The sequence below is a fragment of the Ambystoma mexicanum genome, chromosome 1p, assembly GCF_040938575.1.
Source record: "Ambystoma mexicanum isolate Mex_15411 chromosome 1p, UKY_AmexF1_1, whole genome shotgun sequence".
NCBI lineage: Eukaryota > Metazoa > Chordata > Amphibia > Caudata > Ambystomatidae > Ambystoma > Ambystoma mexicanum.
Window position 1 is genome coordinate 175164351 of NC_090921.1, and position 17516 is coordinate 175181866.

At 49.9% G+C, this 17516-nt stretch overlaps 1 protein-coding gene across 1 annotated transcript in view; it reads left to right on the top strand.

The window, feature by feature from the left end:
* The window catches only part of LOC138567725 (solute carrier family 25 member 35-like), a 328461-nt gene that overhangs the window by 182337 nt on the left and 128608 nt on the right, over positions 1–17516 (top strand). Inside the window, exon 3 of the mRNA XM_069646202.1 lies at positions 16446–16598. Coding sequence (XP_069502303.1) covers positions 16446–16598 — 153 coding nt within the window. The remainder of the gene's footprint in view (positions 1–16445; positions 16599–17516) is intronic.

Genomic DNA, 17516 nt, shown 5'->3' on the forward strand with positions numbered 1-17516 from the left:
CATGATCTATGACATCTTTTGACATGGACAGCCACCAGCACCATCTTTTGAGTAGTTCTAGTGTTCTCCAGCATGGGGTCTGGCATGGATTCACATGCTCATGAATATTCCCCGTCGTCAGGCTGGGAATCCGCGGTAAAGACAAAACCAGTATCAGTTTCGTTTCTGATCTGTCTTTCGTAGTAATAACCAATCACTGGTCTCTGCGTCATACTGACCACAGCCAATGACTGCCCTCTACCTAAGCACCGCCTCTGGCAGCCATCTTCAGATTTTTACCGCACGTTCATGTGTTGGGATCCTCGTGCTATTGCTCTCGAGCGTTAGTGCTATTTTTTTCACGTTTTTTCTCAAAAACTTCGTTTTTTCGGTCAAAAGAGCCTCAAGCTCCACCGACTCTCCATCCGATCAACGGGGACCCGTGTCGGATTCGTCTGCGCCCCTCAAGGGTGAAGATTTCATCGAGCTACGCTTTTGGAGGACTCCAGAAGTTTCTCAGGCCCGGTCATGGCCCAGGAGAAGGGAAGCTCGACGCCCGGAAAGCTGTTCAGGGTCTGCCCTGGATGCCAGCTGCAGAACGTCTTCAAGGAGGACGAACACTCTTTTTGTCTTTACTGCCTACATGAGGACAAGACGCACGTGGAGAAGGACTGTGCGTTTTGCGGCAACATGTCGGAGCGGACCATGAAGGACCGCCATCAACGTCTCGCCAACTGGCTGGAAGGGAAGAGCCCGTCCGGCGAGAAGAAGAGGAAGAAATCCGAGCGGTCTTCTAAGACCTTTGAGGACGCCCCGGCGACGGGGGTCCAACATAAGGCCAAGCACCGCGAGTCCGCTGGCACCGGGAGCGCCGAACGGTCGGGCTCTACGGGCGCCAGGCTGGGCGCACCCTCCCCGGCACCATCAACCACGAGCCAACGCTCTGGGTCGGGTAAGAGAAGGCCGAGCACCCGGCGAGGCTCCTGGAGAGGCCCCGGTCGAGCTCGAAGGCGGAGGGGGAGCGAGGCAGTGTCCCCCCTCTCAAGGATAAGGCGGTGAGCGCACCTAAGGTGGTAAAGGCCTTAATCCATCCGGCCAAGCCCTCTATCGAAACTGTCGCGGCGGCCCTGGCTCAGCCTGTGGAGGCTACACCAGTGGTGGCGACCTCTGGGCTCAGAGTCTCCCTGCCACCTCGGAGGGAGTCCTCTTTTGTGCCCATCGATAGGACCCCCGTGAAATCCCCCGTGGGGAAGAAAAAGGGGGGGGCAGGGCGTCGTCGTAGATTCGGCCTCAACCTCGGAGGAGGAGCTGGTCGAGGTCTTAAGCCACGGCCTCGGCGTGGAAGAAGACCGGCCCGTCGGGATGGATCCCGACGCAGGTGACGACAACATCGTCGAGGGTACCGACGGGGCCCCTGATCGCCCGTCGGATTCCCCTCTGCCAGCGCCGCAAGACAACTCGGCGGCCATTTTGTTGGCTATACAGTCCTTATGCTCAGAGATAAGGACGAGGCTACCGTTGCCGACGGAACCTCTCCCGTCGGGGGACCCAGAACCGGGACCTTCTGGGGTTCCCCCTACCAAGAAAAGAAGGATCCACCCTCCGCCTCCTTTTCAGCCGTCGTGCCCCTTCCAGCCCTCCTCCCCGTCCACCCGAGGGGATGATACGGGGACTGACACGGCAGCGACGGGTACGGACGACGAGGTATACGACGAGGATGTACCGTCGTCGCCTCCCACCAGGGCTTCTCCGCCCGACGAGATTGGATCGTTCCACTCCATGATCACCAGGGCATCCGAGCTTTTCCAACTCTGCCCTGAGGAGAAGAAGAAGGAAGGTTTCCTTTATCAGCGGCGCGAGGCCAAGAGGAAGACGGTCCTCGCAGTGCCTCTATTGGACGACATTTGGGATGAGGGCCTCACCCTCCTCAAGAACCCTTCCACGACGCCAGCTAGAAGAGACCGGTACGAGAAAAAGTACCGGGTCCCGGACACGGCCCCCCTGTGCCTCCGGACGCAGCCTACCCCGGACTCCGTCGTCTCCACGGCAGCCAGGAAAAAAGCGGGGGGGGGGGTGCGGCCTCCACATCGACTTCCCCACCGGACGGCGAGGGAAAGAAATTGGACGCTATGGGACGCAGAGTCATCTCGTCTGCAGCAACGACGATTAAAGCGGCCAACGCCTTGGCTATCGTGGCCCGCTACGACAGGGAGCTCTGGTACAAACTGGCTCCCCTGCTGGACTTCTTGCCGGACGACAAGAGGGCAGAGGCCCTGGAGATCCTGCAGGAAGGTGAGGTGGCTTCGGACCACGCCATTACCGTTGCGACGGACATCGCCGACACTGGGTTCCGCCAGTTGGGCAACGGCGTTTGCCTTAGGCGGCATGGATGGCTCAAGGCTACGGACTTCCGTCAAGACGTTCAGACCAGAGTCCTGGACATGCCCTTCGATGGGAACAACCTGTTTGGGAAAACAGTGGACGATTCCCTTCAGGCCATTAAAGCGGACACCGAGACGGCCCGGGCCCTTGGAGTTCTGCAACAACGACAGACGCCCTTTCGGAGCAGCGGAGGCAAAGGCGCCTCCAAAGGTTCCGGCGGCGGTTTCTCCACCTACCGTCAAGCGGCCCGCTCGTCGTCTCAGGAGGCCTACAGAGGACGAGGCAAGTCTGGCGGACCCCGCCGTCGTCGCCAAGGAGGTCAAGGCGGCAAAGCCTCGTCGAAGCAGGATTGAACCGGCCGTGGGGTCGGGCCCCCACCGAAGCACCCCGGTGGGAGGCCGGCTGGCGAGCTTCGTCAGCGTGTGGGAGTCCATCTCCACCGACCGTTGGGTGCTGGACGCCTTGGCCCGGGGCCACGCGCTCGAGTTTCAAAGAAGGTGTCCGCGCGTCCCCCCCGTGGCCAGGAAAGAACTTCACGTCCCTCAACTTCTCCTGGAGGTAAAGGCGATGCTCAGGAAGGGCGCCATCGAACTCGTCCCAAAGAGGCTTCGGGGCTCCGGAGTTTACTCGAGATACTTCCTCGTGAAGAAGAAGACGGGGGGGATGGCGCCCCATCCTGGACCTGCGACGTCTGAACAAGTTCATCAAGGCGCAAAAGTTCCGGATGGTCACCCTCCAGCACGTCCTGGGTCAGCTGGAGGAAGGAGACTTCCTGTCGTCGTTGGATTTGGAGGATGCCTACTTCCATATTCCCATCCTAAAGGGGCACCGAAAATTCCTCAGGTTTGTGGTCCAAGGGCGTCATTACCAGTTCAAAGCCCTCCCCTTCGGACTACGGTCGGCACCCAGGGTGTTCACCAAGTGCCTCGCACCGGTGGCGGCGCAGCTGCGCCGCTAAGGGATCCACGTCTACCCCTACCTGGACGACTGGCTCATCCGAGCCAAGACAAGGGAGCTCGCCGTGGTTCACACGGCAAGGACCGTCCAACTTCTCACGGACTTGGGATTCTCCGTGAACTACGCCAAATCCCACCTGGTACCCGCGCAAGACGCTCTGTTTCTGGGAGCGAGGCTCAACACAGTGTCCCTTCTGGCCTCCCCGTCGGAGGAGAGGACCAGGACCATCCTGGGCAAGGTGCAGCGTATGTTGGTGGCCGACGCGGCCAAGGTGAGGTCCATCAAGTCCCTCCTCGGAATGATGTCTTCCTGCATCTACCTCATTCCCATGTGCAGGCTCCGGATGCGCCCGTTGCAGGAGTTCCTGGACGCGCGCTGGATCCAAACGACGGGCAGCTTCGAGGAAAGGATCACACTCGACGAGAGTTTCCGACGAGCGATCCGGTGGTGGGGCACCCGCGCGCATCTGACGGCGGGCATGGACTTCCAGACCCCAGCCCACCAGGAGACAGTGACCACGGATGCCTCCCTGGAAGGGTGGGGAGCGCACACCGAAAATCTGCACGCAAGAGGCCTTTGGCTCCCGACGGAGAAATCCCTACATATCAACGTCCTGGAGCTCCGTGCAGTGTTTTGGGCCCTCAGGTCCTTCCTTCCGTCCCTCAAGGGCAAGGTGGTGAGGATCTTCACCGACAACACCACCACCATGTTTTACATCAGGAAACAGGGCGGAACCAGGTCCCCAGCACTGTCCAAGGAGGCGCAGGACCTGTGGCATTGGGCCGTCGCCCAAAGGATATTTCTGGTGCCGTTTCATCTGGCAGGGATAAAAAACACCATCGCCGACTCGCTCAGCAGGGAGCTGCGCTCGTGCCACGAGTGGGAGCTACGGCAGGATCTAGTGGATCGCCTCTTCCGACGGTGGGGCACACCCCAGATCGACCTGTTCGCGTCAGCGACAAACTCCAAGTGCCTGAGGTTCGCCAGCAGGTTCCCCCAGGCGAGGAGCATGGGCGATGCTTTCTCGTTCCCCTGGGAGAGCCTGTTCCTCTACGCATTCCCTCCTTTGCCGCTGCTAATCCGGCTCGTCAACCAGCTCAAGAGGTCACGGTGCAGGATGATCCTCGTCGCACCTGCGTGGCCGAGGCAGATATGGTTCCCGGACCTTCTGGACTTGTCAGCGTCCCCGCCAATCAAGCTGCAGATGGACGCGGACCTACTCTCCAGTGAAGGAGGCGCCATCCTCCACCACGACCCGAAATCGCTGAACTTGCAGGCCTGGCTCCTGCAGCGCTAGAGTTTGGAGGATACGACATACCGGCCGACTGCAGAGAGGTTCTTGCAAAGGCCAGGGCGTCCTCGACTCTTAAATGCTATGGACACAAATGGAAGAGGTTCTCTGTCTGGTGCCACGCACAGAAGATTAACCCTCTACGGATTACGGCTCCCCAAGTACTGCCGTACCTGCTGACGCTGGCCAAAGCTGGACTGGCACACGCGTCCATCAAGATTCATCTTGCTGCGATCTCCCGATACACCAGAACCACGGGGCGGACGTCCTTGTGGTCTCATCGTCTGGTGAAAGAGTTCATGAAGGGACTGTTCAGATCGTTCCCGCCGGTGAAAGCTCCGGCCCCGGCGTGGGAGCTCAACGTTGTGCTGTCCAAGCTCATGGGACCTCCGTTCGAGCCTCTGCACTCGGCTCCGTTGAAATGTCTGTCGTGGAAAACAGCGTTTCTTGTGGCCATCACCTCCGCACGACGAGTGGGGGAGATCCAGGCCCTTTCCTGCAAGGCCCCGTACTTGACTTTTCACGACACGAGGGTAGTGCTCAGGACGCACCCCTCCTTCATGCCCAAGGTACCGTCGGACTTCCATCTCAATGAACCCTTGGTGTTGCCTGTGTTCTTCCCGTCGCCTTCGTCGCCGGCTGAGAGGACTTTGCACTCGCTGGATGTGGCTAGAGCGCTGAAGTTCTACGTAGACCGCACGAAGTGTTTTCGGAAGACGTCACAACTCTTTGTGAACTTTGGACCTGTCAATCAGGGGAAGGCTCTCTCGAAGGCTTCCATTTCCAGATGGCTCTCCGGCTGTATCATGTACTGTCACCGGTTGGCAAACCGACCGCTGCCTGGCCGTCCGAGAGCCCATTCCACCAGAGCGATCGCAGCTACTACGGCGTTCCTATCTGGTGTGCCCCTGCTGGACATATGCAGGGCTGCTACGTGGAGGTCGACGCACACCTTCACGAAATTCTACTGCGTCGACCGGGATTCCAGGGAGGAGTCCAGGGTCGGCCAAGCAGTGCTGCGCAACCTGTTCGCCTGAGGTGAGCCTGGTGAGGAGGTAAGATGCTTAATGTTGAGTTTGATGTAATGCTTAATGTTGAGCCTTTGCCACCTCCCGTGTTTGTTCATGTGTGTACTGCTATGTATTCTTTATTCATGAGCATGTGAATCCATGCCAGACCCCATGCTGGCATGGATTCACATGCTCATGAATATTCCCCGTCGTCAGGCTGGGAATCCTCGGTAAAGAAAAAACCAGTATCAGTTTCGTTTCTGATCTGTCTTTCGTAGTAATAACCAATCACTGGTCTCTGCGTCATACTGACCACAGCCAATGACTGCCCTCTACCTAAGCACCGCCTCTGGCAGCCATCTTCAGATTTGGAAGCACATGAAGTGGCAGTATGACCAAGTGAAGAGCCGCAGAGGGGTAGGCGGGAGGGTTCGCATGTGAATCCATGCCAGACCCATGCTGGAGAACAACAGTTACAGGTAAGTAACTTGTTCCTTCTCTTCCGTCCAGGATGGGCTGCGATCAAGGAATCATGATTCCACTTGAGGCCTTTATTCCGCGTTGAAGACGTCGGTAGATAGAGCACTCCTTGTGTGAATGGTGAATGGTAAACCGTTATGTACGTCCAGATTCATATCCTGGATAACTTGTGGATGATTTTTCACCCACTCTTGTACTTCGGTTTTTAAGGATGGTTGAACAGAACAACTACATATTACATGATCTGCCAACAACTGATTCTGTACTTGTGCTTCTTCCTTCGCCTCTTCACTCATACGGGACAACGCGTCCGACTTAACGTGTTCTCGGGCAGGACGGTATGTGACCCTGAAATCGTATTGGGCAAAAAAGACATGCCATCTGGCCTGTCGGGCCGTAAGGCATTTCATGGATTTGAATGCTTGAAGATTTCTATGGTCAGAGTACACTAACACCTGATGTTTGGCCCCAAGAAGATGATGACGCCATCCTTGATAGCCAGCCGTTCCCGCTCAGTGACGGTGTAGTTTCGTTCATATGGGGTAAGTTTGCGAGAGAAGAAAGCCACTGGGTGCTCCTCCTTGGTTTCTATGCAAACTTGTGAGAGTACCGCTCCAGTAGCGACACTGGATGCATCCGCTTCAACGATAAACTGGCGATCTGGATCTGATGTTGAAGCACGGGTGCAGTGGTAAATGCTTCTTTCAACTTTTCGAATGATGCTTGGGCATTTGGGTTCCAACAGAAAGGAACTTTAGAACTAGTTAAGGCCGTCAAAGGAGCTACTGTTTTGGAGAAGGAATGAATAAATCTGCGATAAAAATTCGCAAAGCCTAAGAAAGACTGTAATGACTTGACATTGTGCGGAATCGGCCAATTCAATATGGCCTTCACCTTGGAACGGCTCATTCGAGCACCTAGATTGGTAATGTCATAGCCCAGGAATTCCACTTCCTGTGAATGAAAGACGCATTTCTCGGCTTTCACATAAAGAAGGTTCTCCCTGAGTCTTTGTAGGACTGTAGAAACGTCTTTGACGTGTTCCGAAAAAGATGATGAATAGATCAGAATGTCATCCAGATAAATCACCACAAACTGGTCCATTATGTCCCTGACTATATCATTCATGAAGAGTTGAAAAGTGGCGGGAGCGTTGCACAGACCGAAAGGCATCACCAAATACTCGTAAAGACCATACCGTGTCTTGAAAGCGGTCTTCCATTCGTTGCCTTCACGAATGCGAACTAAATTGTATGCTCCTCGCAAGTCCAATTTGGTGAAGTAACTGGAAGTGCTTAATTGATCCAATAGAACGTTTATCAGTGGTAAAGGATATTGTTTTTTTATGGTGATGTCATTAAGTGCCCTGTAATCAATACAAGGCCTTAGATCTCCCTCTTTCTTCGGAACAAAGAATAGAGGAGACGCAGCAGGTGATTGTGATGGCCGTATGAAACCCATCGCTAAAGCTTTGTCGATGTATTCTTTCAACACAACGTCTTCTTTTGGGGTTAGTGAATATAAACGACCTGTAGGGATTTTGGCACCAGGAATCAATTCAATAGGACAGTCGTACTGTCGAAGTACGACTGTCCTATTGAATTGTCAAAGACATCAGCATACTCAGCGTATTCGCATGGTATGGTAGTGTCGCTTTGATGTACCACGCTGATAGTTGAAGCTCCCACCATAGAGGCCAATATGTGTTTCTTGTTTGACACCTCCTGACTGGTAAAGCAATGTTCATTGCAATGAATCGAAGGATACTGGAGCAATCCCGAAACCCAGTCAACGGCGGGATTATGAAGGGTTAACCATGCAAGACCAAGTATGATCTCGTACTGCGGAGCAGCTATGACATCGAAGATGATTTCTTCCGAATGATTATTCGATAATGTCATCTGAACAGATACCGTCTCCTGGGTTACATACCAGAAGTCAAAACAGATCCGTCCACGGTATTAACCGTTTCAGGTTTGTTTTTGTTTACAAGGGGTATGGAACAGTTCTTGGCATATATGATGTCTATGTAATTTTTGGTGGCTCCGGAATCAACCATGGCCTTGGAAACCGATTCTCGTTCACCAAAACGTAACGTCACCTCAACAATTACGGGTGCGTGTTTAGGAATGGTACTGGAGTCCGATGAAACACTCGACATAGGGACTCCTGCTATTGTCGAGTTTTGGCGTTTCCCGAACGCTTGATGGGTTTTTTAGGACATGTCGCCAATAAATGCTCGGATGAACCGCAATACATACATAAATGGTTCTTTCTTCGGTTCTCTCGTTCTGCATTGGACAATCTGCATGGGTTCGGGGTCGTTCGAGAGGACTGCCGGTGTCTCTGAACGCCCCGAGGCTTGCATGAAAGGCTTTTTCTCTCCTTTCCGAGCATTCCTTCGGGCATCGATTTGTAAAACCAAATCGAGCAACTCTGTGAATCCCGTAGGAACCACCGGAACTGTAGATAAGGCATCTTTCAGTTCTTCTGAAAGACCCTTGTAGAAAACAGCCGTTTTCTTGCCGTCAGGCCATTGAGTTTCGGCTGTTAGTTGATTGAACCGGGCAATGTAAGGCAAAAGAGGCTGATTGCCTTGCTGTAGATTAAGTAACTCCAGATCCATGGCTTGAGTAGCATAACGCATGTCAAAGACTTTACTCATAGCAGCCAAGAGATCGTCACAGTCGTACAACAAAGGGCTATTTGTTTCCAACAAAGGGTTAGCCCAAGCAGCAGCTGTGCCCCCTAAATGGGAAAGCACGAATGCTGCTTTTGTGGTTAGGTCAGGAAAAGATGTAGGACGGCAAAGAAAATGGAGTCGGCACTGATTAACAAAGGTTCTATAGGTTTTGGGATCACCAGTGAACCGTTCCGGAGGGGCCAAGGGAAACTGAGTGGGCATAACCACATTAATAGTTTCCTGTGGGGGTGTCATAGTCCCAGATCCAGATGCAGTGGCCATTGGAACCTGTTCTCCCTGAGGACTACCGTGCATGGCGTCTTGCATAACGTCCATACGATGCCGTAACATGTCCTGTGCCGTAACCATTTCATTTATCAAATCGCTGATCAACTGAGTCAAAACAGCTAAAGGATCCATACCCTCCATGGCTTCTGATTCTGTCAGAGAGCACCAAAGTATTAACTGAAAAGGATACGGTATTCAAAAGGATACAGGTGGTAGGGTCTTCCGGATCCCTGTTCACGCGTTTTGATAGTTGTGAAGCCAAGTTAAGACCTTCCAAATGATACAACTCTCTGACTGTAAAACAGGCAGAGTGATGGATCACTGGAAAGGGCGTGGGTAAGGTATAGGAAGTCAGCCTAGAACAAAATAAAGTATCATGAATAACTGCCCCAACCTGGGTATGATGGAATAGAAAATGTCATGAATGCACACACTGACCTTGAGTCTAGGGCAGATGAATCCAGCAGAGTCTCTTGAGGAATCCAAGGTAGAACAAACGACAAGGAAGGGAAGATTAGTAAGGGAGACTTATCCCGAACGGAACGAGGCTCACGCTAGATACCGGGTTGATGCACCACAGGATAGCGTCCAAAGTACTGTTCACTGTCACCTTCCAATTATCCTTGAAAAGCTTCCTTCCCACGTAGAGTAAAGTATAGAAATGAATCAATCCCCCTGTTAATATCACAGGTGCAGGAGTTGGAAATAGCGCTCCTTTTAAGGTATAAACAAGTACACACGGTTCTGTACAGCTGCGAAGAAAAGAGCGTGTGCGTGTGGATTTACACGCGATTAGGATTCACGCAGTCCAGGCCAGCAGCGTTTGAAGACAATATATATGCGTGTGGAATTTACACGCGAGCAGGATTCACACAGTCCAGGCCAGCCGTACTTGAAGATAGCGTGCGCGTGTGGATTTACACGCGAGCAGGATTCACGCAGTCCAGGCCAGCAGCGCTTGAAGATAGTGTGCGCGTGTGGATTTACACGCAAGCAGGATTCACGCAGTCCAGGCCAGCAGCGCTTGAAGATAGCGTGCGCGTGTGGATTTACACGCGAACAGGATTCACGCAGCCCAGACCAGCAGCGCTTGAAGATAGCGTGCACGTGTGGATTTACACGTGAGCAGGATTCACGCACCCCAGGCCAGCCGCGTTTGAAGACAACGTGCGCGTGTGGATTTACACGCGAACAGGATTCACGCAGTCCAGGCCAGCAGCGTTTGAAGACAATATATATGCGTGTGGAATTTACACGCGAGCAGGATTCACACAGTCCAGGCCAGCCGTACTTGAAGATAGCGTGCGCGTGTGGATTTACACGCGAGCAGGATTCACGCAGTCCAGGCCAGCAGTGCTTGAAGATAGTGTGCGCGTGTGGATTTACACGCAAGCAGGATTCACGCAGTCCAGGCCAGCAGCGCTTGAAGATAGCGTGCGCGTGTGGATTTACACGCGAACAGGATTCACGCAGCCCAGACCAGCAGCGCTTGAAGATAGCGTGCGCGTGTGGATTTACACGCGAACAGGATTCACGCAGTCCAGGCCAGCAGCGCTTGAAGATAGTGTGCGCGTGTGGATTTACACGCGAGCAGGATTCACGCACCCCAGCCCAGCCGCGTTTGAAGACAACGTGCGCGTGTGGATTTACACGCGAACAGGATTCACGCAGCCCAGGCCAGCAGCGCTTGAAGATAGCGTGCGCGTGTGGATTTACACGCAACCAAACAGCTCCAGGAATCAGCGTGTGGCGGAAAACACGCTATAGAAGGCACAAAAAGTAGCTGTAGTAACCTGCAAGGAATGCAGACCGGAGGTTCAGCTACACAACGCCAAATGATTCGATCAAAAGCAGCAAGTGAAGTTTCCACGCTGCTTAAATACGTAATGCCGTAGTTCACGTGACGAAGCAGAATACACGTGAAGTTATCGACGTGAAAAGTGCAAACGTCGTTTTCCCGGCAACGTATCGAACAACCGCCATTTGGAATAGAACGGTCTAGCTGTTCTACGAGCATAGGAGGTAGGACCACGTCCAGCATGCATGACATCGGCACAAGCTTTGCAGTCCATAATGAGGTTGGCCTGACTCATATTGCAGATGGGATAGCAAGAGAACAAATTTAATTATGGCTCAGGGTTTGGGAAAATCCCAATGGTATTGTTGTAGTGTATGCGCTTAGGAGGAGGGTAGGATCTTGGGGTGGAATGTGGAGTGCCTAGCACCTGGGTTGGAATGTTATTCTTTGCCCGAGAGCAGTTGGCTCAATGTCTTGCTGGGCACAGGTTGGGGGTCTTTATTGTATATGTAACTTGTGAATACATAATTCACTGTTAACCAAGGCCATCTTTACAAATAAAAATCTGGTTAGGCATTTTGATGAGCCAAGCTTAATGAGCCGGGTGATGAGACACATTTTGAATAAGAGAGTGACAGCTTGGATTCACAATCAAAGGGAAACTCCTTTGAATAGACGCTTCATGTTAATGGCCACAAAGAGAATCAAAAATTACTTGGTCTTGTCCCATAAGAAATCTCAAAGATGTCATATCATGAGAGCCCGTTTTAATTGTTTACCCTTGGGGGAAGAAACAGCAAAATGAACGGGACAACATACATGCATGCTGGTTGTCCTGTATGTGGGGCCGGTTTGGAGGCCTTGTATATTTTTTTGTTTTGTCTCCACTATATGGTGTTAAGGAGGTGGTTTTTGGTCCCTGTTTATAGAGTAAAAAGTTGTATCCAGTATGAATCAGCGCATCTCTATCTGTTGAAGGCGGAAGCCCCCTTGACAGGCGGGGCTTCGCCAACTTTCATATGTAGGACTTTGAAAATGTGTCAGAAGTTATTACAGGAAAAAGGACCCTGCTAGAAATAAGTTGAAATGTGACCCCACTAGCCAGGTAGCTTGAGGTTGTGAGTTGAATGTTGGTCCCACTTGAGGGGGCCGGCTGAGTTTTAATGATTTTATGTGTTTGACTTAAAACTCAATGTTGTGATTGTTACTTTTATGGGTATTTATATCTGAATAAAGTTTTATTGACTGACTGGCTAACCTTTTCGTGGCAGACCTTGAGCAAGAGTTCTTAAAACACTCCCTGAAACCAGCAAGCTATCTACATTATATTTTGTATATCTTCTTGATTTGGTCAGAAGGCAAAGACTCCCTTATACAGTTCCATGAATTGCTAAATGGCTTCTACCAAAGTCCAAGATGTTCCAGAAAGATGATACACTTCCTGGATACAACAACCTCTGGAAGGAACAGCCATTTACAGACCAATGTATACAAGAAACCTGCAGACCGGGACATACGTCTGTACAGGGCATGTTTCCATCCAAGCCACACAACTGTTTGTTATCCACAGTAGAGCCATCCGGTACCAACACATATGTTCAAAATGGAAGATGAGGGACAACCAACTTGCCTCACTCCGCACATCCTTCTTGTATAAGGGTCACTCAACTAGACACATTGACAGGGAATTTCAGTGTGCGCTGAAAATACCGAGAGACAACCTGCTACAATACAGAAACAGCAGAGTTACAGAACGAATACCTTTTTTGGTTTGCACCTCCCATCCAGCAATAACTCCTCCCTACATACCAGGGATGATGAGCTGAGAGATTATCAGAGGAGCTCCCCTAATTGCATACATGTAATCGTGAAACCTAGAATGGTCTGTGACCAGGAGTACATTGCCAATAGATCAAGGACAAAGAAGAGCTGTAACGCAGCCATGCAATGTCAGGAGATAAAAAACGTATCTGCACCAGATCTGCTGTAACAACCCCACAGAACTGAATAATACAGCTACAAGGGATATACTTGCTAGCGCTTAGTACTTACATGGTCTTCAGAAACCATGGAGAGAGTACACCAAGGCCAAGAGGAAGGAGGTCCCGACCAGAAATCTATGCCAGAACCTTGTCCTTTCCCTGTCAGGATGTGACAGAAGCCAGGAGTGCTAGGAACCTTCGGGCGGGCAGATCTTCAGTCAAAAGAGCTGTAGTAAGGTGGGAAAAAGGGTAGAACACGTGAGTATACGTTAGGTTTAGCAGCTCCCCCCCCCCCCCCACACCTGGAAATCCTCTGAATAAGGCATTTACTTGATTTGGGAAGTCAACCCGTGTGACTGCACAGTAGTTCAACTGTGACAAGCCAAATACAACAAAGGTGGCATTGGGGAGCGGGTAGAATGCACTCTTCCACGGCTTCTGCAGTTGTTGAAAATACCCACAAGGGAATGGTGATACACATTGATACAGTTATTAGAGGCTCATGCCAACACCGAACCAGTAGGGAATGGAAAATAAACACTATACCTAGAATAGTAGCGGTTGCAACAAGAAGGGTCTGTAATTCGAGGAAATCCTTCTGGACAGTAAATCCTGTAAAGTGGTGGAGATCTGGAACAGGCCAGCTAAAAACCTGAACTTGGATGGTTCAGTGCAGTCGACACTGCCACTAAACTCCAACGTTCATAACCCAGACCGGGCACGGATACGGAACCAGGGGGCACCGGGACTTGCACCGGGGCTTGGCAGGGAGACTTGAACAAAGTTCTTTGGTTTTGCAGCGTTCCCGGGGATGTAACTCGGGATCTAAATCCACTACGAAAATGGATTGAAAGACGTGTGAGTGATGAGGTACACGTTTTATATAGGACATCTTTAAGTACTTCTTGGTGGTTTCAGTTCAGCAAAAAAGGAAGTGTTGGTCAAGCAGCCATTTATAAAGGGCTTTAATGCTATAGTGGACCAAATATTTTAGTCCAGGAAGGCTGCCAAAGTCTTCCTGGCAACAATCGAGATAGGACTACCTTAGGTCTAGTGGCAGGAGTGTAATTCCTAACACTACTACTGCTGATCATCCAATGCAAGAAATGCCCACAATTAAAGTATGTAGGTGAGACCAGATTTGACGAACATACATACGTACACCATCTCGAACCACAACACAGAAACACCACCAGCTCTGAACCCATATCCGGCAAATGCAATCTCATTAACAAAGTCAGAAGACGTCCCTCCAGTACCTTCTCTCACCAACATGTATCAGGCACTACTATTCAGGACCCCAAGTGAGTGAGGTCATTTTGGGCTTCTAAGCACAAATAGTTGGCACCCATCATGGAGCATGAGAAACAGCAGACATTGCATATTTAAGAAATGTGTAACACTTTCTGCATTTGCCATACTGTATGTAAGCCAGGAATCTACTGTGAAACTTGATGCATGCTAAAATAACCGTGGAAACTGCACCAGTTAAACCTCAAGAGCATTGATGTTAGTGTCACATTGTATAGCAGCCAGAAAACTATATCAACTGCACTGACCACACTGCAATGTCCTGCCATTAGGAGAGGCTACAAACACAATGTGTGAGAAAAAGCAATACTGACTAAACCTTTTACTTTTAATATGTCTATTAAAATAACATCAGTAATTTTAGGAAATTAACGAGGCCCAATTTAAGACTGCTGTGCCTAACTTTGAAAACCTATTACATTCAACAGTCACCCTGAAACAAGAGTAGTTCCTTTAAAATGGAAGTTGAGCTGGAAATGTGGAAAGTAACATCTGTAATTGTATGATGTTACAGGGGCCTACTTTAAGACTACGTATTTGGGCACTAGGGTTTTGAATCAATGTGCGCTCCACTCATTGCTTTTTGTTGTGTTTTCGGGCTAGTCAGCTGCAAGGTCACGGGTTTGTTGCCCACACCACTTGTCAGCACTAGAATTTGTTTGTACCCGGATATCTTGCGCTTGTGAAATGATTTTTACTCTTTACTTCCTTGTTGGTAGGGGTTTCATAGTAGTTTGCTATATTCACGTCCACGCGGCAAGCTATTCCAGGCCCTCTAGCCACACTCCTGCTCATCCGGGCAGACCTCCCAACTGCCCAACAGGACTACAATCTCCACAACAATTCTGCCAACCAGCAATCATGGAACACACTTTTTAGCCTTGATTGAGACCCTGAGTGGTCGAAACACGTATCGGCTGACCACCAATTACTACAATAAAATGCACATAAACCACTACCAACAAGGGAGTAAAGACTAGAAATCATTTAACAAGCACAAAGTATCCGGGTACAAACAAATTCTACTTTAATACAACATGTTTTTAAAAGTTACACGCAGCCAGTTTTAAACAGTTATGTGTGAAAACTATTTTATTTCTTTAAATACAACTCTGCCAAGAGGTAGATTGGACAGCAATTCCAGACCTGCATGCAATACATACTGATTTGTCCTAGGGTCTGCAACATGTAGCTCTCCAGATGTTTTGGACTATGGACCCCATGATCCTTAACCATTGACTATGCTGGCTGGGGCTAATGTCAGAGGAAGTCAAACACATCTGGAGAGCCAAAGGTTTCAGACTCTTTAGCCAATGAAATTTTAAATGATTTTTCCCTTCACTTTGAAAATGAACTGTCATGTGAGGTTTTCTCTACCAATCATTTCACTCTGCACCATCTGATGAAGAGGTCTGTGAGCTTCGTAAGCGAATGCACTACTTAATCTCTGCATGGTATTTTCAGTGAGCCTATTAAAAGGTATCAAAACTTGCCTCTTGCATGATATTTAAAACCGGAATAACATGGCCCCAAATATTTCTTTGCACTAATTCTACTACTGACTGGACACATGCCCAAACTCTGCTCAGTTAAACCGATGACAACAGAAAACGTATTTATATTTGTTGCTGTTCCAAGGAGTCCTCTCATTTCTACAGAGCATGAGTGAACTTTGTCCTTGGCAATTTGATAACCTCAATGGCACAACATAAAGGGATGAGCTGCCAGGAGACATCATTGTCCATGTTGCGAAGGATGATTAGGCACATGTAGTGTGCTTGGGACAGCTACAAAAGATGTACAAGTTTGCAGGTGCCATTCCTCTCTACATAGTACAATCCAAGGGAAAGTAAAGACTGCAATGAAAGATACTTTCTAATAGTAACACTACAAGGAACATCTGTGCATTGCAGCATATAGTGAAATCAAATCATCATTGTTCCGAGCTACATGGAAAGGAAGCCTGCACCTAAAAGCACCATTCAACAAGTGTCTCCCCGACATGCACCGTTCCAATCACTCCTACAATGTGACTGCCATTGTAACAGTTTTCACCATGATGCCCTTATTCAGAGTATTTGTTTAGCACCAGGGTACCGGTAGTGTACATCTTCATGACAGAAGGCTAATGCTTGCTATCTAGAACCAATGAGCAATCGAAGGAACTGGAACGAAGAATACTAATAACATACAGTGATGTGACAAAGCATGCAACGGCATATTACTTTTGTTAATTCAATGATACGTTCACGTTTGACCATTCGTTTCTGTTTGTTTCCGTCAGGGAATGGTTCATGCGTTCTGCTCCATTTACAAAGAGCATGGACTCCTGGGACTGTGGCGTGGTGCAGGTGCCGCTGTCCCTAGGGTGACGGTGGGGTCGGCTGCTCAGCTTTCCTGCTTTTCATTTTCCAAAGAAATGGTGAACAATTTAAAGGTGAGGAAACATACTTGTGAAATTCTCCAATGATTGATTGTGATCTTTGCCCTTCCACTTCTGCCTGCAGTCCTGGAAGACCAATGACAAGTTTACATTTGGATCGCAACATAAAAGGTGCTCCCTACAAAATACCTCTGATGCCCTTGAGATTCCTACCAACCAAGAACTAGACAGTTCTGATGCCAATGTGCGGGACCCTTCAGTCGGCGGTTCCCCTGTGCTGGAAATATAATGCCCATGGACCCTAGCTTTATACTTGGATGGGGAGGATCATGACACCAATTTGAAGGCACAAAAGATAAAGGAGCTCAATTGCAATGAAGCGTAATGTTAATGGAAGGTGTCAAAGCTTTCTGTAAGGCTTTGATGCCTTCCATTAATATCATGCCTCATTTCCATTAATTTGTATTGCATAGAGGAGAGGCGGAAAGCAACTTGCATTTCTGCCACCTCCCTTTCTCTTTGCCAAACAAATGATGGGGATCCCTAGTGAGACTGCCGGCTTTGTGCACCAGGCAGGAAGCATTTACAATTAAACACTACCATACACGTATAGTAGGCAGCATTTACAATTAAAATTAAATGCTGCCTACCATGCCAGCGTGGTAGGCAGTGTTCACACATTTGCACGGCGGAGTGTAAATGTGCACAGCAAAATGCAGCGTTCACGCTTGTACGCCACCTTTTGCCCTGCAACTTTGCACTCTGCCGTACAAATGACAAACATTTGGTGGCTGGGACATGTACACACCAAAGTGAATGCACACAGGTCCCCAGTCCTGAATTACTAGGAGACTCTAACATTAGCTCCAAAGTGGTAGAACTGAACACAACAGGTTAGGGTACTGTGCCTTACAACAGCTGTGCATCCTCATTTCAGGTGGGAAAAAGCGGCACCTCTAAGGTGAGACAAAA